We start from the raw sequence: 26,793 nt of genomic DNA, 5'->3' as shown, positions 1-26,793 counted from the left end.
CAAGGCGGATAAGGGACAAGGCCGTTTATTATAGCATAATAATATATGGTAAATCGTGCTGCACGGCCCCTTGTCGTCTAGTTCTTATGGAACCGTCGGAAAAAAGAGAGGCCTGAAACATGATGGGCAGTCCATTTTATACATTGAAATGACGTATGTAGATTCTTGTAGTCCTGGCTTCTGGTAGGTTGCTTGTAGGTGATAGACAGTCCCCTCCAACCTGGTGTCCGTATCCCATTGGCTCTTGACAGAGTTCTTTGTCTTTGGAGTCCATCCCGAAGGGGGTCGGGTGTGTGTTTTAGGAATGTGCTTTAGGAATTTCAGTGTATATGTTCAGTGTATATGTTATCTCAGTCAGCCCCCCGTACGGGTTGTACCAGTGCGATTAGTATCTACAGAAGGACAGGGGGAGGGGAAGGTTATAACATAGTGTGCAAGCTATAATATCATGGTTAGGCCGCATGCAGACAACAGTCAGTGAATGCGTTATTACATGTGTTTAATATGTTTATTACAAATCCCCCTCTTCTCGTCTGAATAGACGTGACAAAACTAAAAGTAAGAAAAATAGAACAGGACATTTTTTGTCCCCCTCTTCACGTCTCAAAAGAGACGTGAAAACTACTGAAACGTGAAAACTACTCATATGTGCATGTGTCCAATTCCACCGAAGGATCCTCCTGTGGTAGGAGGGGAAACATCAGTGCAGGGTCATTAGTTGGTGCAATAGCGGAGGTAATAACTCGAGAAAGCAGAGAGCGGGCACATGGGATGCAACAACAGCCACAGAGGGTTAAACCCTTCTCAGCCAGCAACATGTCAACGGCAATGCGATTTTGAAAAGCCATAAGGGAGGTGGCAGCCCAGTTGACCATGCACGGCCTCAAAGCCTTGTTGACTCCAGTTACCTCATTTTTGGACATTGAAATGTATATAGTTAATGCAGTCAACATTTTTATTCACAGTGCACCACCAGCAGAGAGATGATTCAAAACCTGCGGCGACCTGATCCACCAGCTTGTACTCATCAGGGACCCCCCTAGGAACACCTATGGCATCAATATACGTGGGATCTCCGACAGTCAGGGCTGCTGCCCGCTTGGTTCTGGTAGGCAGAAACTGTGGGTCCACAGCCTGTATCCGGGTCACCAAATCACCCACACCTATAGGGTAAACAGAGATAGGCAGCAGAAGTGTTACAAGCGCACAAGTACCCGTAGCATCACTGGGAATTCTGTCTAAAACCTGAGTTCCCCCACACCACCACCAGATGTCCGCCCTAACCACTGGCTTAAAACCACCAACTATTACGATGGTATTTGTACACCAACCCTCAGGGAGTAACCCTAACTGTAGTGTACCCCCTGTCAAGTTAATATAGGAGAATTCGGCCCTGGCAACATCAGAGGAAAATACTGGTGCCCTGACCGTAGCGGAGACAACAGGGTAAACTGCATCCCACAAGGAGCAATTACCAGTCGGATTGTCTTTGTCCATAAGGGGCATTAAACATCCGATCTCGACAGAGGCCAGGACAATGCGGAGCAATGGTCTAGCACCCATGCAAACTACACAACTAGTGGGGTTTGTATTGGCTGCTTGTTCGGTCAATAATAACCAATTGTTAGACAAACCTGAGACACCTGTAGCAACCTGAATGTTCTCATCCGGGGTAGGGGTAGTGACCACTAAAACAGCAGAACCACACCCATCACTGTGCTGGGGTAGGGTATGTGGCTTTGCCATATCGTCACGCACCGTCACAGAAGTAGGCTGTGGTTGTGTAGTAACGCAGATATATAGAGTGAAATGGACTTCAGCCCTGCTGGTATCTACATATGGGGCCAACGTAAAAACCTGGCAACCCATAGTGGTCCCAGGTCGTACAATCAGCTTTAGTTGAAAACCAGTGCGTGAAAAGGTAAGCCGTTAGCGCCAGGCAAGAACAACCCGTCCCTTGGAATAGCTGGACCAGTCATACCCTGTTTCCGCCACCAGGTTTTTCCAAGACCACTCACCATATCCCCCTTTGGTTATATACCAGTTGAAACTGGAATAGGTCCAGGCAGGTAGCCCCATACTATTTCGCGCATGACCCAAAAGGCCCCAAGGCAGGTAAATGGTGGTGGTGGCATTGAAAGGCAAACACAAGGTGGTGCTCTTCAACTCCTGCGGGGTGCACTTAGTGACCCCCACCTCACGCCTAGAAACGGTATGGTCTTGTGGTAGATAAGAGGGAAGAGAGAGAGAGAGTTAGTTTCACCTGGCAGAGTAGAGTTCAGTGTGTGAGTCTGTAGTGGGTGCATCTGTTGGTCTACAAGCCATGTGAGTGTACCTACAGTGACTCCTCCTATTAGAAGAAAAATAACAAACAGGGGTCCCGAGATCCCCAAACGTTCCCAGGGGGAAAGGTGTGATTTAGTCAGAGAGTATGGGGGTGCACCTCCCATTTTCCTTGGCTAAATAGATGTAGAATTTGGGACCGAATGTAGACCACTTAGGTCAGCTCTGACTTCCGTCAGTGTTCGGGAAGGGATTGGAGCTGGTGTGCAATGTGTGAGGTGGTGCCAAGGTGCGCCTGATTTACCTTTGACCTGGACTGAGTGTGAAGTAACCTCCTTCACTTCGTACGGTCCAGTCCACCTGGGTTCCAGCCACTTTCTCTTGTGGACTTTTACCCTTACCCAGTCTCCAACTTTTACCTTCAGTGGTGCTGGATCTTCCGGCAGTTCTCTCTCCTGGACCTTACGATCCTGAACAGAGAGAGCTGCAGAATGTTTTGTTAGTTCTCTCACATAGTCAGACATTACAATTTGTTGCACATCAAGGGGGGGGGCATATGACCTCCCTCCCTTGGTGGGCCAGGCATGACTCTTCCAGTCATTATCTCATGAGGAGAGAGATGGGTGCCTGACCCTGGCGAGGCTCTCATGGCCATCAACGCCAGGGGCAGGGCTTCGACCCATTTCAACTTCGACCCGGCACATATCTTAACTATTTTGGATTTAAGCGTTCGATTCCCGCGTTCCACGAGACCTTGGGATTGTGGCCTATAAACAGACCCAAATTTGTGTGTGATGCCAAATCGCTCCTCCACCTTTCTCAGGTGCTGATTGCTGAAGTGGGAGCCATTGTCAGAACGGATTTGACGCGGAACCCCATACCTGGGTATGAGTTCAGTTTGTAGCCATTTAATGACTGATTTCGCATCCTCTCTCGCCGTTGGAATTGCCTCAACCCACTTGGAAAACCTGTCTACCATTACCAAGAGGTACCTTTTCCCATTAACCACATTATCCTCCCCCATGTCTGTGTAATCTACGCTAATGTCCTGAAAACATGCGTTGGGTACTGGGTATGAGCCCATGGGTGTCTGATAGGGTTTGTTAGGATTGTAGCTACCACAAATGCTGCACTCGTCACAGAATAAGTCTGTCATATCTTTCATGTGAGGGTGCCACCAGATGTGAGACACCTTCTGTAAAGTCCTTAGTTTGCCTTCGTGGGTGGGCCCATGAGCTTCCCGTATTAGTTCTGGGCATAGATTTGCGGGAGCCACCAATCTGCCGTCATGGCATCTCCACAGTCCATCCGGTCCTTTGGTAGCCCCCTTCTGTCCCCAAACTGAATGTTCATATGGTCCTGCCGAGATCTGGAGCTCTTTTATGTGTTGTTCTGTTAGTTCAGTCTGGGGTGGTTGGGTCTGCAGCACCATTTGTCTTGGAGTGTATCAACCAGCTTCTTGGCTGCTTTGTCAGCTGCATCATTCCTCTCGCTGACTCTGTTTTTCAGTTGTTGATGCCCTTTACACTTCATGATGGCCACCTTTTCGGGTAGAGAAACGGATGTAATCAGTTTTTCCATCTGTGCCTTGTGTTTGATTGGAAGGTTCCCTGTGGTGGTGAAGTTGCGCCTCACCCATTGTGGTCCATCCGTATGAACTGCTCCATGGGCATATGCCGAGTCGGTGTAGATATTTACAGTTTTCCCTTCAGCTCCTTTCAGGGCTTGTGTCAAACCTATGACTTCAGCTAATTGAGCTGAAGCAGGTTGCGGAATGATAGCCGACTCCAGGATCACGGGTGATCCATCCGGAAACTGCTGCACCACTGCATATGCTGCTATGTTTCCATCTTCTCCTCTGTAACAGCATCCGTCTGTGTACAACCATAGGTCAGGGTTGCAGAGTGGTTCATTCCCCAGGTCAGGTCTCAGTTTTAATTCTTGTGCAGCTCGTTCCGCACAGGAGTGGGGCAGTTCTTCTTCCTCGTTGAGCACGTCAGCCATGTTTTTTTTTCAGTGTTGACAAATGTGATGTGTGATTGTGTGCATTTGTTCTGAATTTTAGTTTTTCTTTCGGCGCTGAATGTGAATTCTTTGCTCATCAGATATGCCGCAACTCCGTGGTGGGTGTGGATTTCCAACGGATGGCACATTACCAGGTGGGCGTTTTTTTCAATGGCTTTTGCAACTGCAGCCATATACCTAGAACACATGGTTTGCCCTACTTCAATGTGATCCAGTTTAGAGGAGTGATACATCAGCACTCTCCTCTCCCCCTCTTGTTTCTGAAAAAGGATGGATGACGTGAATCCTTCTTTTTCAGAAACATCAAGATGGAATTTGTTTTTGTAGTCAGGTGCGGTTAAAGCCGCGGCCACTGAGAGATCCATCTTCAAGAGTGAAAAAGCCAATGATGCTTCAGGAGCCCTTACCAGTGGTGAGTGTAGGTTTCTCGACCCCGCCTCGCGCACTATTTCCCTCAAGGGCTCCATTCTGCCAGTGAAGTAAGGGATGTGTGTGCGGCTGTAACCAGTCAGCCCAAGGAATGACAACATTCCTGACACTGTGATGGGGCGTGGATGATGGAGTATCGAGTCTCTGTGGCTTTTGGAGAGCCCTGCACCTTCCCCAGAGATTTCTCTGCCTAAGAAAATGACAGTTCTGCGACAGGACTGGACCTTACTCTTCTTTACCTTGTATCCATTGACTGCAAGGAAGTCCAGTAATGATTTTGTCATCTGTAGACAGAGATCCGAAATGGGAGCCCCCAACAACAGGTCGTCTACATACTGGATCAGAATCACCCCCTCTGGAATTTTCAGCTCAGCCAGGTGAGTCTTGAGGATATGGTTAAAAATTCCAGGGGAGCACCTGTACCCCATTGGCAAGACGGAGTAAGTCAATTGCTGTCCTTCATAGGTGAATGCCAAGAGTGGTTGGGATGCTTCATCCAAAGGAATGCTGAAGAATGAATTAGCCAAGTCCACGACTGTGAAGTATTGGTGTCTCGGTGACAGGTTGCTCAGAGTGATGTGAGGGTCAGGGACAGGCAGGTCTATAGGTGCAGTGACGTCATTCACTGCTCGGAAGTCTTGTACCATCCGGTATGTTTCTCCCCCTGCCTTCAGTACTGGTAAAATGGGTGTGTTCCAGGCGGAGACAGTTCGATAAATCACCTGAGCACTTAACAGCCCATTAATGGTTGGCCTGATCCCATTGGTTTGTTCAGGCTTTCGATGATACTGAGTTCGGTAAATAGGTATCTGGTTTGGATCCAACAGTGTAATGGAGACTGGGGCCACTTGTAGCTTACCAACATCGAAAGGGGTGTGAGTCCATATCCTTTCATCTATAGTAGAGAGCAATGCTTCAGTAGATGGGTGGTCTGTGTATGGCTTGCCATGGTGTCTTGGCAGGGTCAGTCTTTCAGGCAGGCAGTGTTCTTCAGTATCGACTGTCATAAACCTCCACATTTTCTCCGTGGTGGCTTTGTGTATCCCCGGTGTTTGGGTTGGTTCCCACTCCAGTTTTGATGCTCGCCTGATCATTGGGCCCAAACTTCTGGCTTCGAAACCATTACCCACAGCTAGTGTGACATGGGGTGCTGACTCCTCCCCTAGAAGGAACCATGATTTCAGATAAGGTGGTAGTATGACTGGTGCTGCGACTCCTTCCTGACCGCAGACGATGGTGCAACATCTGATGGATGGAGTGAGGTGCATCATGTTTTCATCCCAGTCGTCGGTGTATGGGTTGACGTCATCCATATTCGTCCGACATGCCCTGGAAAGGAGGTGGTGGTTGCTGATTTGGGTCTGGAGTAGGGTGGTTGTATGCACGTTGAGGGGGAGCTCGTGGTTGATACATTGTTGGTCGGACTCCTCCTCTCGCTCTTGGTGCGTATCCTCATCCCCTGGTTGCCATCCAGTGGTTTTGTGCAGCTGTCATTGGATATGGGCACTGTCGTGCCATATGCCCAGCCTGATTACAGTTATAACACCTCCCCCTTGGTGTAGGTTGGCGTAGTTGCTGTCCCCTTGTGTAGGTGGTTGATAGTGTGGAGGCGGCGCCATTGGATGGGGCGGCTCCCGGTGTTGAGGAGGCAGGGGAGGTCCCTGCGTGGTAGGGTGTTGTTGCTGTATCATTTGGGAAACAGTTTTTTCAATGATTTTTTCGATATCGGGATGTTCTTCCGACATCATCTGTTTCTTGGGTTTCTCCCACTTCTGGGCTTCTTTCAGCTGAAGTTTCAGAAGTTGTACCTGTAGGGACTGGACTTGTGTATCCGCTCCACCCTTTTCCTTGTTGAATTGGGTGATGTGGTGATGCACATGGGAGTTAAACTGAGCTAAAGGTAGCGCCATCAGCCCCACTGTGCCCCTTAGTTTTATATGGACTTCATTCTGGGTCCCGTTCACCACCATTTCCTTCCACATGCTGAGTGTGGTAGCAGTATGATTATATGGGTGTTCATGAACGGTTCTCCATGTTGTCTTTGCTCTATCCAGGTAGGCTGCTGGTTGTTCCCCTGGATTGATGGTGAACGATGACAGGGTTGAGTGGTTTCGTTCGGTAGGGTATGCTCTTCTCAACTCAGCCCATAACTGAGTTCGGAATCGTCCTAGACCTAGTACAGCTGGGGCCGTGGCCAGATCTGCGTCTCTTATGAGAGCCATCATGGTGGTATGGTCTGTAGCTCTAGCCAACAGGGCCTTCATGTCTCCCAGGCAGAGGCGTAGGCCAGAGGTAAGTGTCTGTAGTTGGAGGAGCCATACCGAGGCACCCCCATGTAGACTGGGCAACTGTTCCATTAAAGTGGTGAGGTCTGTCATTTTCCAGGGTTGGTACTCTTCGTATTCTCCATCAGGAGTGGGCCTTAACGGCATTTGGAGGCCTGTCCTTCTTGTCTCTCCATGTTGGGGATCCCAGTCTACTCTGGATGAGACTCCCCTGTTTCTTAGTTCTGAGAGCCTTACGGACTGTCTGGCAGGTTTGATCAGGTCCGTCACTGTTCCTAACATTACCCCTTCCACATGGAATGTGCCCCCTCCACGTTCAGCTTTGTCTATCATAGTTCTGGCTTGAGCTACGGAGTTCCGGATGTCCCGTTCCATTTCCTCCTCATCTCGTCCAGGTCTACTTTCGTTTTCATGGTCTTCACTGTGGTGACCTCTTGATGAAGCCCCGACGGAACATTTTCCTTGTGACACCCACGACCCTTGATCATCTTCTTTACCTCTGCGTCTGTACCAGTCTGTGTTTGGAGTAGAGGAGAACTGAATAAGATCGTGGCCTTCTCTCTTTAGGAGGCCCGGTTGAGACCCACGTTCCCTTCCTTGTGGGTAGTTCGGCAGGGACCCACCTGGGCCTTGTAGTGCGGCTGGGCTTGAACAATCGGGCCTTTCTTCACAGACGAGGAGGCCTTCTTGAATCCCCACCGTCATGTCCCCTTTTAGCTGTCCTCCCTGCACCATAAAAAACGGGGCCTGCACGGCGGCTGGGGTGGCGTGGGTTTTAAATGGGTTGTGTGGGAGGTGTGTGAATGGATTTTGAAAATATGGAGGTGGCGCTGTAGTTTTCTCTTCCTGTGGCAGTGGTGGGTATAGAGAGAGCGGGGCCAATGGGGTGGTCACGGTGGGCGGTGATGTGATGTGGTTGTTGATTGTGCCTTCTGTGACGTCAGAGGCCCCAGCAAGCACACCCATCATATCAGGTTTCTTGTATGGGCATGTCCTCTTTGTCTCCTCTATTGCCCATGTGCCTATTCTCAGCTCAGCCTCCGCTCTCTCTCTCTCTTTTGTTCCTTCCTTCTTGAATAAATGGTTTCTATTTCTTTCTGCCTCACTATCTTTTCCGTGCTTCACTGCTTCCTGAAGCTCTCTCTCCATAATGATGAGTTGCTCCCTCGACGGGGCAACTCCACTAATGTAACCTGCCTGGGTCCATCTCAGCCTAATTGCCCCCCATATCTTCTTTATTGATTTATACTCCTGTTTTCCTCCTGCCCTTTCCTGTATTTTCTGATCTAAATATTCATGGAATTTGAGCTTGGGAACGGTAGTTGAGGCCATGTTGACGATTCACTATGTCTGGGTCCTATAGCTATCTTAGTGCACTTAGCCCGTCGCTTGGTCAAAACCAGCGATGTATTCCTTGTGCCTCACCCTCGTGCACAAAGAGTTTTGTAGAATTACTATACTATACTATCGAAAAGGGATATTTGCGAGATAATTATGCGTCTAGGGTAGTTTATCGGAGTAGCCTGTACTAAAATATTGAAACGGGATATTTGCGAGATAATTATGCGTCTAGGGTAGTCTATTGGAGTAATTCTACAACCTCACACACTTCTACTGCCTGGGCAAATGTTAGTGTCCCAAACGCCTACTTTTGGGTCAATGACAATGCATTCAAATGCCTTCTATAATATTTGTCAAATTAATTCTAGGCAACACCAAGAGCACAAAGGGAACAAAAATCAATTCGTTACACAGCACGGCGGCCGCACGCCCCCTCCCAAACTTTTGACTCGGAGGTCAAATTTAGAATCAGTGGTCAGTATCCCTCGGTCTCATGAAACGGTCAATCAGTGACATTAATCTGGAGAGATCAGGTTTACTTCCTTCACTCCTAGTCCAATTTTTTAACTTATTAACTGATTCTCCTAGTGGGATGCCGACTCCACTAGTCCCTGTCTTGGTTACACTTCTCTATCAATTAACAAAACATTTCATCATCTCATACACATTTAAGTTCACTAGTCATCAAATCCCTCACTGTTACACTTAGCCGATCGCTACATACGCTAGTGCCAGACTATATGAATAAGATTTGACAATATTATGTAATCAAATTCCTCACTGTTACACTTAGCCGATCGCTACATACACTAGTGCCAGACTATATGGATAAGACTTGACAGTGTATCATATTTTACATTTAAATTTCATTATGTCATCAAATTCCTCACTGTAACACCTAGCCGATTTACACATGTACTAGTGCCAGACTATATGAATGAGATTTGACAATATATTTACACAGATATCATTACGCAATGCCTTTGGTTATCGGATAATTTTTTCATAAATTTAACAGCAATTCATACTCAATATTTGGATATTGACTATGATATAATATGCAGATTTTGATTTAACAGGTTCTGCTTACCTTTATAGTGTCGAGCTCTTGATCAATTTCCTGAGGGGAGTTGAATCCCTGATGGCTCCTGTAGACAAGTCGCCCGTCGTTCTGGAATCTTGTCGTCAACTTGTCTTTTCTCTCATCAACTCTCTATGGACCGAATTCATGGGTTTCAACCATCCTCTGCTACCACTTTGTTGATGAATAACAATATGAGAAACGAGACCAAGTTGAGACTCTGGACAAGGCGGATAAGGTATAATACAAGGCCGTTTATTATAGCGTAATAATATATGGTAAATCGTGCTGCACGGCCCCTTTTCGTCTAGTTCTTATGGAACCGTCGGAAAAAAGAGAGGCCTGAAACATGATGGGCAGTCCATTTTATACATTGAAATGACGTATGTAGATTCTTGTAGTCCTGGCTTCTGGTAGGTTGCTTGTAGGTGATAGACAGTCCCCTCCAACCTGGTGTCCGTATCCCATTGGCTCTCAACAGAGTTCTTTGTCTTTGGAGTCCATCCCGAAGGGGGGGTCGGGTGTGTGTTTTAGGAATGTGCTTTAGGAATTTCAGTGTATATGTTCAGTGTATATGTTATCTCAGTCAGCCCCCGTACGGGTTGTACCAGTGCGATTAGTATCTACAGGGGGAGGGGAAGGTTATAACACAGTGTGCAAGCTATAATATCATGGTTAGGCCGCATGCAGACAACAGTCAGTGAATGCGTTATTACATGTGTTTAATATGTTTATTACACCGTTAATATGCCTTTTCAAAATGTGAAATGATGACTAATTAACCTAGCAGCTTTTTTAATTTGTATTTTCAGTGTGCAACATCCTATGTTGCCCGAAAATCTGAAAACGTTAGTGGAAAATTGTGTTTTATTGAGACGGCGCACATTTTCCCAACGCACTGCCATTAAAGCTAGTTAAGGAGGAAAGTATGCTTTTGCAGCTGGAATGGAGGATACTTTAAGTACGAGCCGGCCACGGGGGACACAAGTATGTTACCAGCTGGGCATATCAAACCTCGACGATACTGCAGATCTAGCGCCCACCATCGGCTTCCTAGGCTAGTTACACAGTCTGAAACTAAGCACTACAAAAACGTGGAAAGTTCATTTACAAGCCAGAATATTGAGTAAAAATACATTTTACTCTACCGCATGTCTGTGCGGTTGGTCCTTCTGCTGGTGGAAATTGGAGACAAAATATCTGCAGGAAAGTAGCTATTATTTACGATTACCTTTTAGCGCGCCGGTACTGCTGTTGACCTTTTTATCATCTGGCACATTGAGTACAAAATGAACACCTGCGCGATCACGGTTAGTATGTATGCATTGCGTGGATGTACTGTACTTCTGTCTTGTGCATATGTCTTAGGTGATGAGTTAACAAATCGTGATTGCCACACAGGGACTCACGGTTTGAAGTCTGTTTAATAAAATGTTCCTGTGGGTATACATTTCCACCTGCAGAAGGACCAACTGTCCAGACTACCTGTAGAGTAAATTTACATTTTCGTTATTTAACTACTGGCTTCCAGCAGACTGTTCGTTTTTTTTTTTTTTGCAATCCCATTTCCAGCAACACTAGTGTGGCATTACAGCGTTGCTAAAAGCAGCTATGTTTGCACATGCAGTGTGCCCTTTGGAAAGTCATGGGTCCAACTGCTACAGCTAGAACAACCTCATAGTTGTCAATAGGCTAGCTTGCAATTCATTAATACATAAATAACTGAATTTAATTTAATTTGTATTTTTTATTTCACCTTTATTTAACCAGGTAGGCTAGTTGAGAACAAGTTCTCATTTGCAACTGCGACCTGGCCAAGATAAAGCATAGCAGTGTGAACAGACAACACAGAGTTACACATGGAGTAAACAATTAACAAGTCAATAACACAGTAGAGAAAAAAGGGAGTCTATACACATTGTGTGCAAAAGGCATGAGGAGGTAGGCGAATAATTACAATTTTGCAGATTAACACTGGAGTGATAAATGATCAGATGGTCATGTACAGGTAGGATATTGGTGTGCAAAAGAGCAGAAAAGTAAATAAATAATATAATAATATAATATATGCCATTTAGCAGACGCTTTTATCCAAAGCGACTTACAGTCATGTGTACATACATTCTACGTATGGGTGGTCCCGGGAATCGAACCCACTACCCTGGCGTTACAAGCGCCATGCTCTACCAACTGAGCTACAGAAGGACCCTAATAAATAAAAACAGTATGGGGATGAGGTAGGTAAAAATGGGTGGGCTATTTACCGATAGACTATGTACAGCTGCAGCGATCGGCTAGCTGCTCAGATAGCAGATGTTTGAAGTTGGTGAGGGAGATAAAAGTCTCCAACTTCAGCGATTTTTCCAATTCGTTCCAGTCACAGGCAGCAGAGAACTGGAACGAAAGGCGGCCAAATGAGGTGTTGGCTTTAGGGATGATCAGTGAGATACACCTGCTGGAGCGTGTGCTACGGGTGGGTGTTGCCATCGTGACCAGTGAACTGAGATAAGGTGGAGCTTTACCTAGCATGGACTTGTAGATGACCTGGAGCCAGTGGGTCTGGCGACGAATATGTAGCGAGGGCCAGCCGACTAGAGCATACAGGTCGCAGTGGTGGGTGGTATAAGGTGCTTTAGTGACAAAACGCATGGCACTGTGATAAACTGCATCCAGTTTGCTGAGTAGAGTGTTGGAAGCAATTTTGTAGATGACATCGCCGAAGTCGAGGATCGGTAGGATAGTCAGTTTTACTCGGGTAAGTTTGGATGAATGAATGAATAATTGACTATGGTCAAATTACAATCCAATAGAAGTACTAGCTATCTATAATGTTACATCATGTTTATAGAGCAAATCTGTCTACAAAATATAATCTTTCAATTTCTCATTATTTCCCCCTTCCATACCAACGCCTTTACCACAGTTGCCTTATTGTACTGCCAGCGCCCCCTACAGGCTTCCTAACTCAGAGCTCACTGTCAAACCTTGCTGTCACCATGCTATTCTGTGGGATCACAGCTCTCCGCATCAGCAAGACCATCATCTTTTACCTGAACGAGACGGCATCACCTAAACCTTCACCTGGGCCTCCCATTGGGCCTCCCCTTGGCCCTCTGTCTGCCCTGAACGATGCAGCATGTACCCCTACCAGCCCTTACCCCAGGCCCAACCAAGCCCCTGCTGCTAATGCTTCCCTGGTTGGGGTCGCGACCCCAGGCTGTGGCCAAGTACTGTGAGATCTACTTCCGTACAGGCTTCGACGTGCTCATAGTGGAGAGCGACGTGAGGAATGGATTCAAGTTTAAAGAGGAAACGTCATACTCTCTCTGCTCTCCTTTCTGTCTAAAACACTTCCGATTCCCCCTCTGCTCTAGGTAAGTCAGTTTCTGTGGCCTGGTTGGGGTCTAGACTATGGAGCAAGGGTACTGGATGTCCTACAGAGTGACCGCTTTGTGTCACGCCCCTTACTCGTGCACACCTTTTCCATAGGAGGATACACCTTCACCCAGTTGCTGGTGCACATATCCCACGACACACAGAAGTACCACAGCTTCATTAAGAGGATCAAAGGCCACATCTATGACAGCCTAGTGCTGGGCTCACTGGAGAGGATGGCTACCAGTGAATCTTGGGGTCAGGGATTAGAGGTTAAAGGTTATATACCGTCAGGTGTAACACATGTATGACAGCCTAGTACTGTCTAGTACAGCCTGGTTATGCTCTAACCAATAGTGCAAAAAAGGTGTTAGGTAAGTAAGGAAATAGAACAACAGTAAAAAGACAGGCTATATACAGTAGCGAGGCTATAAAAGTAGCGAGGCTACATACAGACACCGGTTAGTCAGGCTGATTGAGGTAGTATGTACATGTAGATATGGTTAAAGTGACTATGCTTATACAATGAACAGAGAGTAGCATTAGCCTAAAAGAGGGGTTGGCGGGTGTTGGGTAGCGGGAAACAATGCAGATAGCCCGGTTAGCCAATGTGCGGGAGCACTGGTTGGTCGGCCCAATTGAGATAGTATGTACATCAATGTATCGTTAAAGTGACTATGCATATATGATAAACAGAGAATAGCAGCAGCGTAAAAAGAGGGTTTGGGGGGGCACACAATGCAAATAGTCCGGGTAGCCATTTGTCTTATGGCTTGGGGGTAAAAACTGTTGAGAAGCCTTTTTGTCCTAGACTTGGCACTCCGGTACCGCTTGCCATGCGGTAGTAGAGAGAACAGTCTATGACTGGGGTGGCTGGGGTCTTTGACCATTTTTAGGGCCTTCCTCTGACACCGCCCGGTGTAGAGGTCCTGGAAGGCAGGCAGCTTAGCACCAGTGATGTGCTGGGCCGTACGTACTACCCTCTGTAGTGCCTTGCGGTCAGAAGCTGAGCAATACCCGTACCAGACAGTGATGCAACCAGTCAGGATGTTCTCGATGTTGCAGCTGTAGAACCTTTTGAGGATCTCAGGACCCATGCCAAATCGTTTTAGTTTCCTGAGGGGGAATGGGTTTTGTCGTGCCCTCTTCACGACTGTCGTGGTGTGTTTGGACCATTCTAGTTTGTTGTTGATGTAGACACCGAGGAACTTGAAGCTCTCAACCTGCTCCACTACAGCCCTGTCGATGAGAATTGGGGCGTGCTCGGTCCTCCTTTTCCCGTAGTCCACAATCATCTTAGTCTTGGCTACGTTGAGGGATAGGTTGTTATTCTGGCACCACACGGCCAGGTCTCTGACCTCCTCCCTATAGGCTGTCTCGTCGTTGTCTGTGATCAGGCCTACCACTGTTGTGTCGTCTGCAAACTTAATGATGGTGTTGGAGTCGTGCCTGGCCATGCAGTCGTGGGTGAACAGGGAGTACAGGAGGGAACTGAGCACGCACCCCTGTGAAGCTCCAGTGTTGAGGATCAGCGTGGCAGATGTGTTGCTACCTACCCTCACCACTTGGGTGCGGCCCGTCAGGAAGTCCAGGATCCAGTTGCAGAGGGAGGTGTTTAGTCCCAGGATCCTTAGCTTAGTGATGAGCTTTGAGGGTACTATGGTGTTGAACGCTGAGCTGTAGTCAATGAATAGCATTCTCACACAAGTGTTCCTTTTGTCCAGGTGGGAAAGGGCAGTGTGGAGTGCAATAGAGATTGCATCATCTGTGGATTTGTTTGGGCGGTATGCAAATTGGAGTGGGTTCAGGGTTTCAAGGATAAGGGTGTTGATGTGAGCCATTACCAGCCTTTCAAAGCACTTCATGGCTATGGATGTGAGTGCTACGCGTCTGTAGTCGTTTAGGCAGGTTGCCTTTGTGTTCTTGGGCACAGGGACTATGGTGGTCTGCTTGAAACATGTTGGTATTAGACTCAATCAGGGTCAGTGAAGACACCTGCCAGTTGGTCAGCACACGTCCTGGTAATCCATCTGGCCCCGCAGCCTTGTGTATTTTGACCTGTTTAAAGGTCTTACTCACGTCGGCTACGGAGAGCGCGATCACGCAGTCGTCCGAACTGCTGATGCTCTCATGCATGTCTCAGTGTTGCTTGCCTTGAAGCGAGCATAGAAGTGATTTAGCTCATCTGGTAGGCTCGTGTCACTGGGCAGCTCACGGCTGTGCTTCCCTTTGTAGTCTGTAATAGTTTGCAAGCCCTGCCACATAAGACGAGTGTTGGAGCCGGTGTAGTATGATTCAATCTTAGCCCTGTATTGACGCTTTGCCTGTTTGATGGTTCGTCGCAGAGCATAGCAGTATTTCTTTTAAGCTTCCGGGTTAGAGTCCCGCACCTTGAAAGCGGCAGCTCTACCCTTTTTGCTTAGTGCGAATGTTGCCTGTAATCCATGCCTTCTGGTTGGGGGTATGTACGCACAGTCACTGTGGGGACGACGCCCTCGATGCACTTATTGATAAAGCCAGTGACTGATGTGGTGTCCTCCTTAATGCCATCGGAAGAATCCCGGAACATGTTCCAGTCTGTGATAGCAAAACATTCCTATAGTTTAGCATCTGCTTCATCTGACCACTTTTTTTATAGACACTGGTGCTTCCTGCTTTAATTTTTGCTTGTAAGCAGGAATCAGGAGGATAGATTTGTGGTCAGATTTACCAAATGGAGGGCGAGGGAGAGGTTTGTACGCGTCTCTGTGTGTGGAGTACAGGTGATCTAGAATTTCTTTCCCTCTGGTTGCACATTTAACATATTGATAGAAATGTTAAATCAAAAATTTGGTAGAACGGATTTAAGTTTCCCTGTATTAAAGTCTCAGGCCACTAGGAGCGCCGCCTCTTTGAGTGGTTTCCTGTTTGCTTATTTCCTTATACAGCTGACTGAGTGCGGTCTCAGTGCCAGCATCTGTCTGTGGTGGTAAATAAACAGCCACAAAAAGTATAGCTGAAAACTCTTTAGGCAAGTAGTGTGGCCTGCAATTTATCACAATATACTCTACTTCAGGCGAGCAAAATCTAGATACTTCCTTAGATTTCGTGCACCAGCTGTTGTTTACAAATATGCACAGACCGCCCCCCCTCGTGCAGTCATTCAGCCACAGTACCTGCATCGCTTCCTCTTGCAAATAACGGGGATGTCGGTCCTGTGGGGTGTTTGGAGAATGTCTTGTGCGTCGTCTTTGTTGTGGAAAAAATCTTTGTCAAATCTGAGGTCAGTGATCTCTGTCCTAATATCCAGAAGCTCTTTTTTTGCGGTAAAATACGGTTGCAGAAACATGATGTACAAAATAAGTTACAAATAACGCGAAAACCCCCCACATAGTAGCACAATTGGTTAGGCGCCTGTAAAACTGCTGCCATTTCTTCCGGCGCCATTTTTTGTTGACGTTGAAACTGGTGTTTTAGACTGATGAGTTTCAGAAGAAAGTGATTTGTTTCTGGCCATTTTGAGCCTGTAATCGAACCCACAAATGCTGATGCTCCAGATACTCAACTAGACTAAAGAAGGCCAGTTTTATTGCTTCTTTAATCAGAAGAACAGTTTTCAGCTGTGCTAACATAATTGCACGAGGGTTTTCTAATGATCAATTAGCCTTTTAAAATTATAAACTTGGGTTAGCTAACACAACGTGCTATTGGAACACTGGAGTGATGGTTGCTGTTGATGGGCCTCTACGCCTATGTAGATATTCCATAAAAATCTGCAGTTTCCAGCTACAATAGTCATTTACAACATTAACCATGTCTACACTGTATTTCTGATCAATTTGATGTTATTTTAATGGACAAAAAAATTGCTTTTCTTTCAAAAACAAGGACATTTCTAACAGACTCCAAATGTTTGAATGGTCGTATATTTTATTAAAATGATGGTGAACCCACTGCAGTTCCCCCATGACCCCGCTTAGGTTCATGACCCTGACTTTGAATACCATTTCCCTAGCCCTTACCCCGTAGTTACTCAGGCCCCCCTCAACACCAAGATGTGACAGTTTGCACTGCACTTATCTACAAATGGCATGTTTGAGCACTGTAGGTATAGTGGGGATTTGTCTACACTTTTACATATTCTCGAAGAACGTCCTACTACAGTAACTCTTAACCTGACCTACTTTCCATTTCTATTATAATAAATTAGATACTTGCTTAGTATACTTTTGGCAGAATAAGTAATTGTTTCGGAATTGCACCAGAAATGTCATGTAATATGTGATATAGCTTCTGCACTGTGAATGCATTGCGTAGGTTACGTGGTACTCTGAATACCTCAACAGCACCAGTCCATGGTGACAATCTCTATTATGTTAAATTAATAGTATAGTGCAAAGTGTATTTGGAAATTAGTTTATTATGATAGACAAACACTTTTATAATATGTGTGATTGTATATGTTGAAAATTATCTATGCAATCTTCATGAATTTTTATTAAAATAAATGTTTTGTCAAGACATACTGCAACTCTTCAATGCAATGTTTTCAAACAGAAGTGCCATTTTCCCGTAACTGGATAAAAGCATGAATTGAGATGAATTTGTCAGTTTCCATAAGTTTATTTTCAAATATTTACACTGGAAAGGATGCCAATTCTAAAATCTTCTATGTACAAGATCTTTTCATGATTTGGTTCATAGATTTAGTGAAAAAATGTTTTGCCAATGTAGAGGATTGCTAATTCTTATGTAGGTGACATTACTGCTATTGCATTGTTATAACTGAGACAACACATAACAACGTATTTTCATAGTAAAACAGGTTGGGCCCCATACAGGATACTCCTAGCCACAGGTGCTGGCCGGGAGTTCGGCCATAACTCCTCTGAAGATAGGGACGCACACACATTACACACTGACTCCTCTGAAGACAGAGACGACGCACATACAATACACACTAACTGCCGAGGACACACAGATAAGACATACACCCACACATTGGGAAGAAGAGACACAGCCTTGACTTGCAGACAAACTAGCACACACACATAATCTCCCTCCCAGCCGAACATTGTGTGACTGAAGATAGCGCACACACCAGATCCCCTTTTCAGCTGAACATGGTGTGACGACCAAGAACAGGCATGGCAGGATTCTACGATGAAGGACAGACAACAGAGCCAATGCCGGACGACTACACCCCAGCCTGATCCAATCCGAAGATCCGATCTCCTAGAAATCAACCTACTTTCTGTTGTGTATATGAAGCTTGTACTCACTGTTAGCAAGTGCCTTTTTCTGCTAGTCTCTGATGAGCTAACAGAGGAGCCCGTATATACGCTGTACCAGATATCTTCACTCTGAATAAACCTGTCGCTTGTCGTACAATCTACCACCTTGTCTGAATCAATCCTTAACCGGCTCATCCTTCTACATAACCTTTTATCAACACCAACCGTTGCATGTCATCTGCCAGTACCACCCTGACCACTTGTGTTAGCTATTATCATGCGTTCTATTTTTGGAGATCATTGTTAAAATAACATTAACGGTGGACTTTGTTTGACTCTGGTTGGTGGAAACATGCATGTTTGTTTAGATGGATGGCTCAAAAGCCTGCACATACAGCTAATAGCTTTGCATGATACAGGCACGGTGGCAGGAATGCACTGACTAGTTGGTTCGCTCACTGTCATAACGAAGAAGAAGAGTTGCCGGAAATCACGGATTACAACTTCCTTTCAATTCCAAGATGGCTGCCACATTCGGAAAACGTGTGTTGCCCATTTCAACAAATTAGCGTTTACCATGCTTTCATACAGTTTTCCTATTATTTTGTTTAAATTGTCAATATATTGGAAATAAAGACTATTTGTTTGGATAGTTTAGAATTATCTGTGGCGAGTATACATTTGGAAGTGTTGGAGAGAAAGTAGCTAGGTAGTTTGTTAGCTTGCCATTGGTTGACTGGCTAACAAAAAGCAACAGTGATCAGAACAAGAAACGTAAGGTCTTAGCACAGAATAAGCCATGTCAGCCCTTACAATATTCGTCCGGAGTTTGCCAGCAGATGCATCTAACGACCGCCTGGAGGAGATATTCTCTGAGATTGGACCTGTGAAGCACTGCTTTGTTGTCAAGGAAAAAGGTGAGACGGCTACTAGCTAACGTTAGCTAACTTTGCTAATTTGTCATCTTTGCAAAACTGTGCGGATTATTTCAACTTAATGTCATGAAACTACAAGAAGCCAGACCCTGTCATGCATAATAATAATATTAAACAATATGTGTGAGGGGTTAAACAACAGTCTGGCATGTGTTCCTTTCAGGTGCAGAGAAATGTCGGGGGTTTGGGTATGTCACTTACTCCATGGAGGAGGATGCACAGCGCGCTGTGAGAGAGGTGAAAGACTATGATGGACAGAAGATAAACGTGTCGGTGGCCAAGAAGAAACTAAACGACAAGAAAAGGGGAACAACAGGTTTGTAAAACTTAACGTGGATGCTTAGTTTGTTATTTAGGTACCTAAGTAATTCATAACTCTTACATTTGTGATGGTTCAAATATGTATTGTGGTCTTCTACACAGCCACGGCACCAAAAGATCCAGTTCCCCAAAAAGAACAGAAATCTGGAGGCTTAAAGAAAAACAGAAGGAAAGCCAGACTGATCATCAGGAATCTCAGTTTCAAGGTATGAAATGCATAAACACTCACACAGATAAACATTGTTTATCTTTTTCCTCTGCTTTGTGTGAGGTTGCTTTATTGTCTTCAGTTAAGAAAATATGTAAGATGATTTATTGTCACATACACCAGATGTGTTGTTTTACAGGGTCAGCCATAGTATTACGGCACGCCTGGAGCAAATTAGGGTTTAAGTGCCTTGCTCAAGGGCACCTCATCATTGTCGGTTCAGGTATTTGAACCAGCAATATTCCGGTTACTGACCCAACGCTCTAACCGCTAGGCTACCTGCCACCTAGTTAGTTGTGAATGTTTGTCTTATGTTCTCACAGTGCTCGAATGAGGATCTGAAGCAGACCTTTGCCAAGTTTGGGACAGTTCTAGAGGCCAACATCCCGCTCAAACCAGGTACAGACCTCACTTTGGGGCCCTCTGTAGCTCAGTCGGTAGTGCATGGCTCTTGTAGTAAGGCCAGGATAGTGGGTTCTATTCCTGGGGCCACCTATACACAAAAAAATGTATGCACTCATAACTGTAAGCCGCTTTGGATAAAAGCGACTGCTAAATGGCACACATTCCATTACTTTGAGCGAATCACCACCCAACCACACTAAGCACGGTTGGTTCTTGGTGCAGTCACCAGCCAACCACACTAAGCACTAACCCTTGGTTCAATCAGCACACTAAGCACTGTTGAGCCTTGGTGCTTTTTTTGCGCTAAGACAACTTTGATGTCAATAACATGTTTTCTATCTGGTGGCGGACCATTCCTCACTCTGTTCATCTTCAGATGGGAAGATGAGGGGCTTTGCGTTTGTCCAGTTTAAGAACGTCTTAGAGGCAGGAAAAGCCTTGAACGCCATGAACCTGAAAGAGATCAAAGGTGAGACACCTTAACCTGCTGTGTGTGTTTGTATGTGTGAGAGAGACGGACACCTTTTTCTGCCCTGTGAATATCTCTCATAAAGATGGGGAGCATCTCAACAGTCTACTGTAGCTTCCTCTACTCTGATCAAATCATTCTATCCTCTATCCTTTACAGGAAGGCAGGTAGCTGTGGATTGGGCTGTGGCTAAAGACAAGTTTGTCGCTACTCAGCCAGGAGCTAAGAAAGAGGAAAAGGTTGCAGCAGAGAAAGCGGCACCTGAAAGTGACTCTGAAGAGGAGGAGAAGGTGGAGGAAGAGGAGAAGAAACCAGAAGCACATTCAAAGAACAAGTATGAGCGTTTGCAGTCTTAATCTGTATTTCTGCATGTCCTCAGTTTATTGAACTAAAGTGAATGATGGGCTGTAAATATTTAGACCAGGGGTGTCAAACGTATTCCATGGACGGCCTAGTGTCTGCAGGTTTTTTTTTTTCCTTTCAATTAAGCCCTACACAACCAGGTGTGGGGAGGTCCTTACGAATTAGTTACCTTAATTCATCAATCAAGTACAAGGGAGGAGCGAAAACCCACAGCCATTCGCCCTCCGTGGAATGAGTTTGACACCTGTGATTTAGACCTACTCTACATTAAATGTCTGAATTGGTCTTCTTTGGCTTGACTTTGACCGTTGGTTCTGAGGACTGGAGTACTTCACCAAGTTCTTGTTGAACTGTTGTGTTTAACAGTCCTCTCTACAGAGTCGGCTCTAAGCCAGCTCAGCAGCCAGACAGCCCATCAGAGCACGAGAGCGAAGAGGACGATGAAGAGGATCATGAGGAGGATGAAGATTCAGAGTCTCAGGAGTCAGATTGCGATGAAACAAGTGACCTTGGGTCTGATGATGATGATGATGATGATGATGATGATGAAGATGAGGATTCTGGTATGAATCTGTTGTCTTTTCTTGTGATTAAAGTGTGTATGCTCCACCTTGCCCTCCGTTTGAACCCCTTTGACTATTCTCCCTCTGTCTCTCTGGTCCTCTCTCGGCCTCTCTCTTTGACTTTCTAGATAGTGCAGCCAACAGGAAGCCCCTCCCATCAGATATTAATCAGGGCAAAACCATCTTCATCAGGAACCTATCGTTTGATACGGAGGAGGAGGGCTTAGAGGAGGTGTTACTGCAGTATGGAGAACTGAAGTACATCAAGATCTGCCTACACCCAGACACTGAACACTCTAAAGGTATAGTCCAACACAACATCCTTCTCTCTCTCTATCGCTGACACACTCCCCTCTTAAAGTTAACCAATGCAATTAAGTGATTCCAGTCAGAAGATGGAGGTCTATATGTTAACATTGAATCATGTTTGTGTTGGTTGGCAATGGTTGTTGACTTGTGTTTGGTCAGGTATTGCATTTGCTCAGTTCAAGTCTAAAGAAGCAGCAGAGAAATGCATTGCTGATGCAGAGGATGAGTCAGAGGTGAGACTGAATAGAATGTTAAAGTACTAATGTATTCTCTACGTACATCTCTTCTGATGAGTTTTGAATTGATGTTATCTATGTTTGGGGGCAACATGTTTGTGTGTCTGTCTGTCTCAGAGCGGGGGTATCCGTGTGGATGGTAGGAAGCTGAACATTGTAGCGGCGGTGAGCAGAGAGGACGCTGTCAAACTAAAGGACAAGAAGGTTAAAACTCATACAGGGACCAGGAACCTCTACCTGGCTAGAGAGGGATGTAAGTTACTTCTCTCCTCCCTTTTCCTCTCCTCTCCCCACCCCTCCATCTCATCCCTTTCTCTCTCTTTCAGTGATACGGTCAGGAACGAAGGCAGCTGAGGGTGTTCCAGCAGCAGACATGGCCAAGAGGACCCGAGTGAGTACTTCTGGTTTTTCAACCAATCAAAGCATCAGTGTTGTCTTACAACCAATCACAACACATTGTGTTGATAACTGAGGGCTTGTGTCCTCAGTGTATGTTTGTTTGAGGAAGGCCAGAGTGTGTACATTTGTTAACGCTCCCCTCTCTCCCATCTTAGTTTGAGGACCTGAAGCTGACCAAGTTACGGGACATTAATGTGTTTGTGTCTAAGACCCGCTTGTGTGTCCACAACCTGCCCAAATTTGTAGACGTCAAACAACTACGAAAACTCTGCCTGAAAGCTGCAGGGGGTGGCAAGGTAGTCCGCATTACCGAGGTAAGAAACTGCTACCACATTTCCATAGCTGTTTCCATCTGATTAAAGTCTGTCATTAGGTCCTCTCATCTTTCCAGGTGATCTCTTAGTGACCACATGGTAGCACTATTGTCCTATAAAGTTTCCTGCCCATGTTGAATGGCCTTTCATTTCTCTTTACAATCTCTCTCCATTTTTCTCTTCTTTCTGTGTCTACCATTTGCCTATATTCTCATTTTCCTCACCATCTTCATCTGTATCCACCACCACCCAGTGCAGGGTGATGTATGATAAGAAGCCGGAGCGTGGTCAGGTGTTAGGCCGGTCACTAGGTTACGGCTTCGTTCAGTTCCAAGAACATGAACACGCTCTGAAGACACTACGATACCTCAACAACAACCCTGACATCTACGGGAACACCAAGGTGTGTGTGGCGCTGTGTCATTGTTGATCTGTGTGTTATGCATACACGTGTCCAGAGCACGTCTTTAACCTTATCCTGGACAGAATGCAGCTGTTTGAGAATGTAAATCCCAGGTTATGTTTCTGAATGTTGTCTTTGCCTTTCAGTTGATGTCAGTACCTGCAGTAATTTATATCGGAACACATTGGATATGGACTCAAACATTGTAGTCATCAATATTGAGGAGAATGTTGAATTACACATACTCATGTTTGGTTTGGTAACCTACAGCATCTGATCAATATTGACCGTTTTCTTGCCTAATGATGAGAATGTGTTATTGAAAAGACTATTCGTAGGTTGTTATTAAAGTTTTTTTTCTTGTGTGATTTCCTGTGTGGTATCTGTCTAGAGGCCCATCGCTGAGTTCTCTCTTGAAGATGGAAAGAAGCTGAAGATGAAAGAAATGCGACAACAACAAGTCAAGGTGTGTGTGTGTGTGTGTGTGTGTGTGTGTGTGTGTGTGTGTTTGTGATGATTAAAATGAAGAGTAACAATTTTCTCTCCATGGTTACCAGGAGCGTTTCAAGGGGCAGGGCCCTCAGGGAGGAGTGAAACCGCAGTCTGGAGGCAAGACTGGACCTCAGAGGTGTGCGTCTAAACCCCAGAGTGCCATGGTAACGAAGGAGGGTCCAGCGAAGACACAGACACAGTCGTTACCATCCGGACAGGACAGAAAGGATGGAGGTATGACGCTGTACATTTCTGCCCTAACCCTGAATATAATACAAACAGCTCATCAATTCTGGTGGAAGTGCTATTTTCCCTCCTTTGTCTGTCTTTGTTTTTGCTTTTTTGTTGTTTCTGACATTTCTCTCGCTTTTCTTTCCCTCTCGTCTAGTACCTCCCCCCCAGCCACAGGCCCAGACCCAGCCACAGGCCCAGACCCTGTTCCAGACCCAGCCACAGGACCAGAAGCAGGGCCGGCAGTATGCAGGCTTCCAGACCACCCCGGTTCTAGAACATGTAGAACTGGAGGATGGAAAGAAAAGACGGAAGGTTCTAGCCCTACCTTCTCACCGTGGCCCAAAGATCAGGTAACACACAAATACAGTTGAAGTTGGAATTTTACATACACTTAGGTTGGTTAAAACACATTTTTCAACCACTTCACAAATTTCTTGTTAACAAACTATAGTTTTGTCAAGTCAGTTAGGACATCTACTTTGTGCATGACACAAGTAATATTTCCAACAATTGTTTACAGACAAATTATTTCACTTATAGTTCACTGCATCACAATTCCAGTGGGTCAGAAGTTTACATGCACTAAGTTGACTGTGCCTTTAAACAGCTTGGAAAATTCCAGAAAATGATGTCATGGCTTTAGAAGCTTCTAGTGGGCTAATTGACATAATTTGAGTCAATTGGAGGTGTACCTGTGGATGTATTTCAAGGCCTACTTTCAAACTCAGTGCCTCTCTGCTTGACATCTTGGGAAAATCAAAAGAAATCTGCCAAGACCTCAGAAAAAAATAGCCAAGTCTGGTTCATCCTTGGGAGCATTTTCCAAAAGCCTGAAGGTACCATACCACGTTCACCTGTACAAACAATAGTATGCAAGTATAAACACCATGGGACCTGTCATACCGCTCAGGAAGGAGACGTGTTCTGTCTGCTAGAGATGAACAAACTTTGGTGCGAAAAGTGCAAATTAATTCCAGAACAACAGCAAAGGACCTTGTGAAGATACTGGAGGAAACGGGTACAAAAGTATCTATATCCACAGTAAAACAAGGCCCATATCGACATAATTTGAGAGGCCGCTCAGCAAGAAAGAAGCCACTGCTCCAAAACCTCCATAAAAAGCCAGACTATGGTTTGCAACTGCACATGGGGACGAAGATCGTACTTTTTGGAGAAATGTCCTCTGGTCTGAAAAAAATAGAACTGTTTGGCCATAATAACCATCATTATGTTTGGAGGAAAAGGGCGATGCTTGCAAGCCGAAGAACACCATCCCAACTCTGAAGCACAGGTGTGGCAGCATCATGTTGTGGGGGTGCTTTGCTGTAGGAGGGCCTGGTGTACTTCACAAAATAGATGGCATCACGAGTGAGGAAAATTGTGGATATATTGAAGCAACATCTCAAGACATCAGTCAGGAAGTTAAAGCTTGGTTGGAAATGGGTCTTCCAAATGGACAATGAACCCAAGCATACTTCCAAAGTTGTGGCAAAATGGCTTAAGGACAACAAAGTCAATGTATTGGAGTGGCCATCACAAAACCCTGACCTCAATCCTATAGAATATTTGTGGGCAGAACTGAAAAAGTGTGTGCAAGCAAGGAGGCCTAAACCTGACTCTGTTACACCAGCTCTGTCAAGAGGAATGGGTCAAAATTCACCCAACTTATTGTGGGAAGCTTGTGGAAGGCTACCCGGAACGTTTGACCCAGGTTAAACAATTTAAAGGCAATGCTACCTCCTGACCCACTGGGAAAGTGATGAAAAAATTAAAAGCTGAAATAAATATTTCTCTATTCTGACATTTCACATTCTTAAAATTAAGTGGTGATCCTAACTGACCTAATACAGGGACGTTTTACTAGGATTAAATGTCAGGAAGTGTGAGTTTAAATGTATTTGGCTACGGTGTATGTGAACGTCCGACTTCAACTGTACTTTACCTATCATAATAATGTAACACAAACTACATGGTATAATTTTCATTGTGCAGGGCACGTGATAAGGGGAAGCTGCAGCCTGCCCAGCCTAAGAAGCCCAAGAACCGGCCCAGCAGGAGAGAGGTACAGGGAGGAACGTCACTGGAGAAACCTACACAGCCCAGAACAAAGGTTACTCGCGCGCACACACATTACCCATGTCTGCATGTCGTGGCCCCAAGAACAGGTAATACATTGAACTGTCTTCAATTGTTTTCCAGAGCGCAAAGGGGGCCAAGAAGCGGTTTAGGAACCAAGAGGATGACCGCTTTGACAACCTGGTTGAACAGTACAAGAGGAAACTGATGGGCGGCAACAAGACCACAAACATCAAGAAGAACAAATGGTTCAACAGTTAGTTGTGTGTGTGAGAGAGAGCGCGAGGCCATTTTTTGGTATATCCCAATAACCTTTTCCTTAAGTTGGTTTCTACATCATTGACATGTTGAAACAATGGTATGATGTTTGAAATAACATTGAACTGTGTATTTTGGAGAGTCCGGCGTAGTACACTGTCATATGTCTGTGTCCTCATGTTATACACAATGTGTGGTGTGCCATCAGTGGTAAGGGAAAGCTATGAGATGGAATATCGTAATATAATTAACTTCCTGAATTGACCCCGACTCTGACAGACTGCATCAGCTGGAAGCACATGTTAAACAATGTGTGTTCTTCACAACATATGCTGATGCTGTACTCTTTACTGTGTTTTATGTTCATGTTAACTATTGGTCAATAATAATGTAAAGAATATCAGAGCTTTCAAAAATGTAAATGACATTTTTATTAAAGAACTTACAAAGACAGTTTGTTTAGTCTGTCTGTATTCATGTTAAATGGTCATCTGTGATTCAAGAACATTTTTCAAAGAATCAATACATTTTGGGAACATCAACATTTTCATTTTTATTTATTTTTTAAAATGTGATTTGACCTTTATTTAACCAGGTAGGCTAGTTGAGAACAAGTTCTCATTTGCAACTGCGACCTGGCCAAGATAAAGCAAAGCAGTTTGACACATACAACAACAGTTACACATGGAATAAACCAAACATACAGTCAATAATACAGTAGAAAAATATATATACAGCATGTGAAAATGAGGTAGGATAAGAGAGGTAAGACAATA

General features: G+C 45.2%; 1 protein-coding gene and 1 long non-coding RNA gene across 4 annotated transcripts; one reads left to right on the top strand and one right to left on the bottom strand.

Moving 5' to 3' along the window:
* On the bottom strand, positions 1-9,913 carry LOC124001546. Of its 3 annotated transcripts, none has more exons than XR_006832802.1 (3): positions 9,454-9,913; positions 2,588-2,767; positions 1-1,163 (listed from the first exon to the last, which is right to left on the bottom strand). It is a non-coding gene; the product is annotated as an uncharacterized LOC124001546 (long non-coding RNA). The 3 variants fall into 3 exon arrangements; XR_006832804.1 differs by having other exon boundaries at positions 2,588-2,753; XR_006832803.1 differs by lacking the exon at positions 2,588-2,767.
* An 8,614-nt stretch (positions 9,914-18,527) lies between these two features.
* On the top strand, positions 18,528-26,470 carry rbm28 (RNA binding motif protein 28). The gene is made up of 18 exons (XM_046308408.1): positions 18,528-18,949; positions 19,131-19,283; positions 19,391-19,494; positions 19,820-19,895; positions 20,278-20,370; positions 20,530-20,704; positions 21,100-21,296; positions 21,425-21,598; positions 21,765-21,838; positions 21,959-22,094; positions 22,168-22,232; positions 22,396-22,554; positions 22,808-22,957; positions 23,349-23,423; positions 23,515-23,683; positions 23,838-24,033; positions 25,676-25,793; positions 25,883-26,470. The coding sequence occupies exons 1-18, from the start codon at positions 18,832-18,834 to the stop codon at positions 26,018-26,020; spliced, it is 2,370 nt and encodes a 789-aa protein (XP_046164364.1). The 5' UTR covers positions 18,528-18,831; the 3' UTR covers positions 26,021-26,470.
* The last annotated feature ends 323 nt before the right edge of the window (positions 26,471-26,793 follow it).

Source organism: Oncorhynchus gorbuscha, linkage group LG02 (genome assembly GCF_021184085.1).
Source record: "Oncorhynchus gorbuscha isolate QuinsamMale2020 ecotype Even-year linkage group LG02, OgorEven_v1.0, whole genome shotgun sequence".
NCBI lineage: Eukaryota > Metazoa > Chordata > Actinopteri > Salmoniformes > Salmonidae > Oncorhynchus > Oncorhynchus gorbuscha.
The sequence above is the reverse complement of the archived record's forward strand: the minus strand, read 5'-3'. Positions and strand labels throughout refer to the sequence as shown.

Coding starts and splice junctions, on each gene's coding strand:
- rbm28 (XM_046308408.1), top strand. CDS start 18,832: ATGTCAGCCCTTACAATATTCGTCCGGAGTTTGCCAGCAGATGCATCT. Junction 19,284..19,390: donor CAAGAAAAGGGGAACAACAG/GTTTGTAAAACT, acceptor TCTTCTACACAG/CCACGGCACCAAAAGATCCA. Junction 20,371..20,529: donor GAACCTGAAAGAGATCAAAG/GTGAGACACCTT, acceptor TATCCTTTACAG/GAAGGCAGGTAGCTGTGGAT.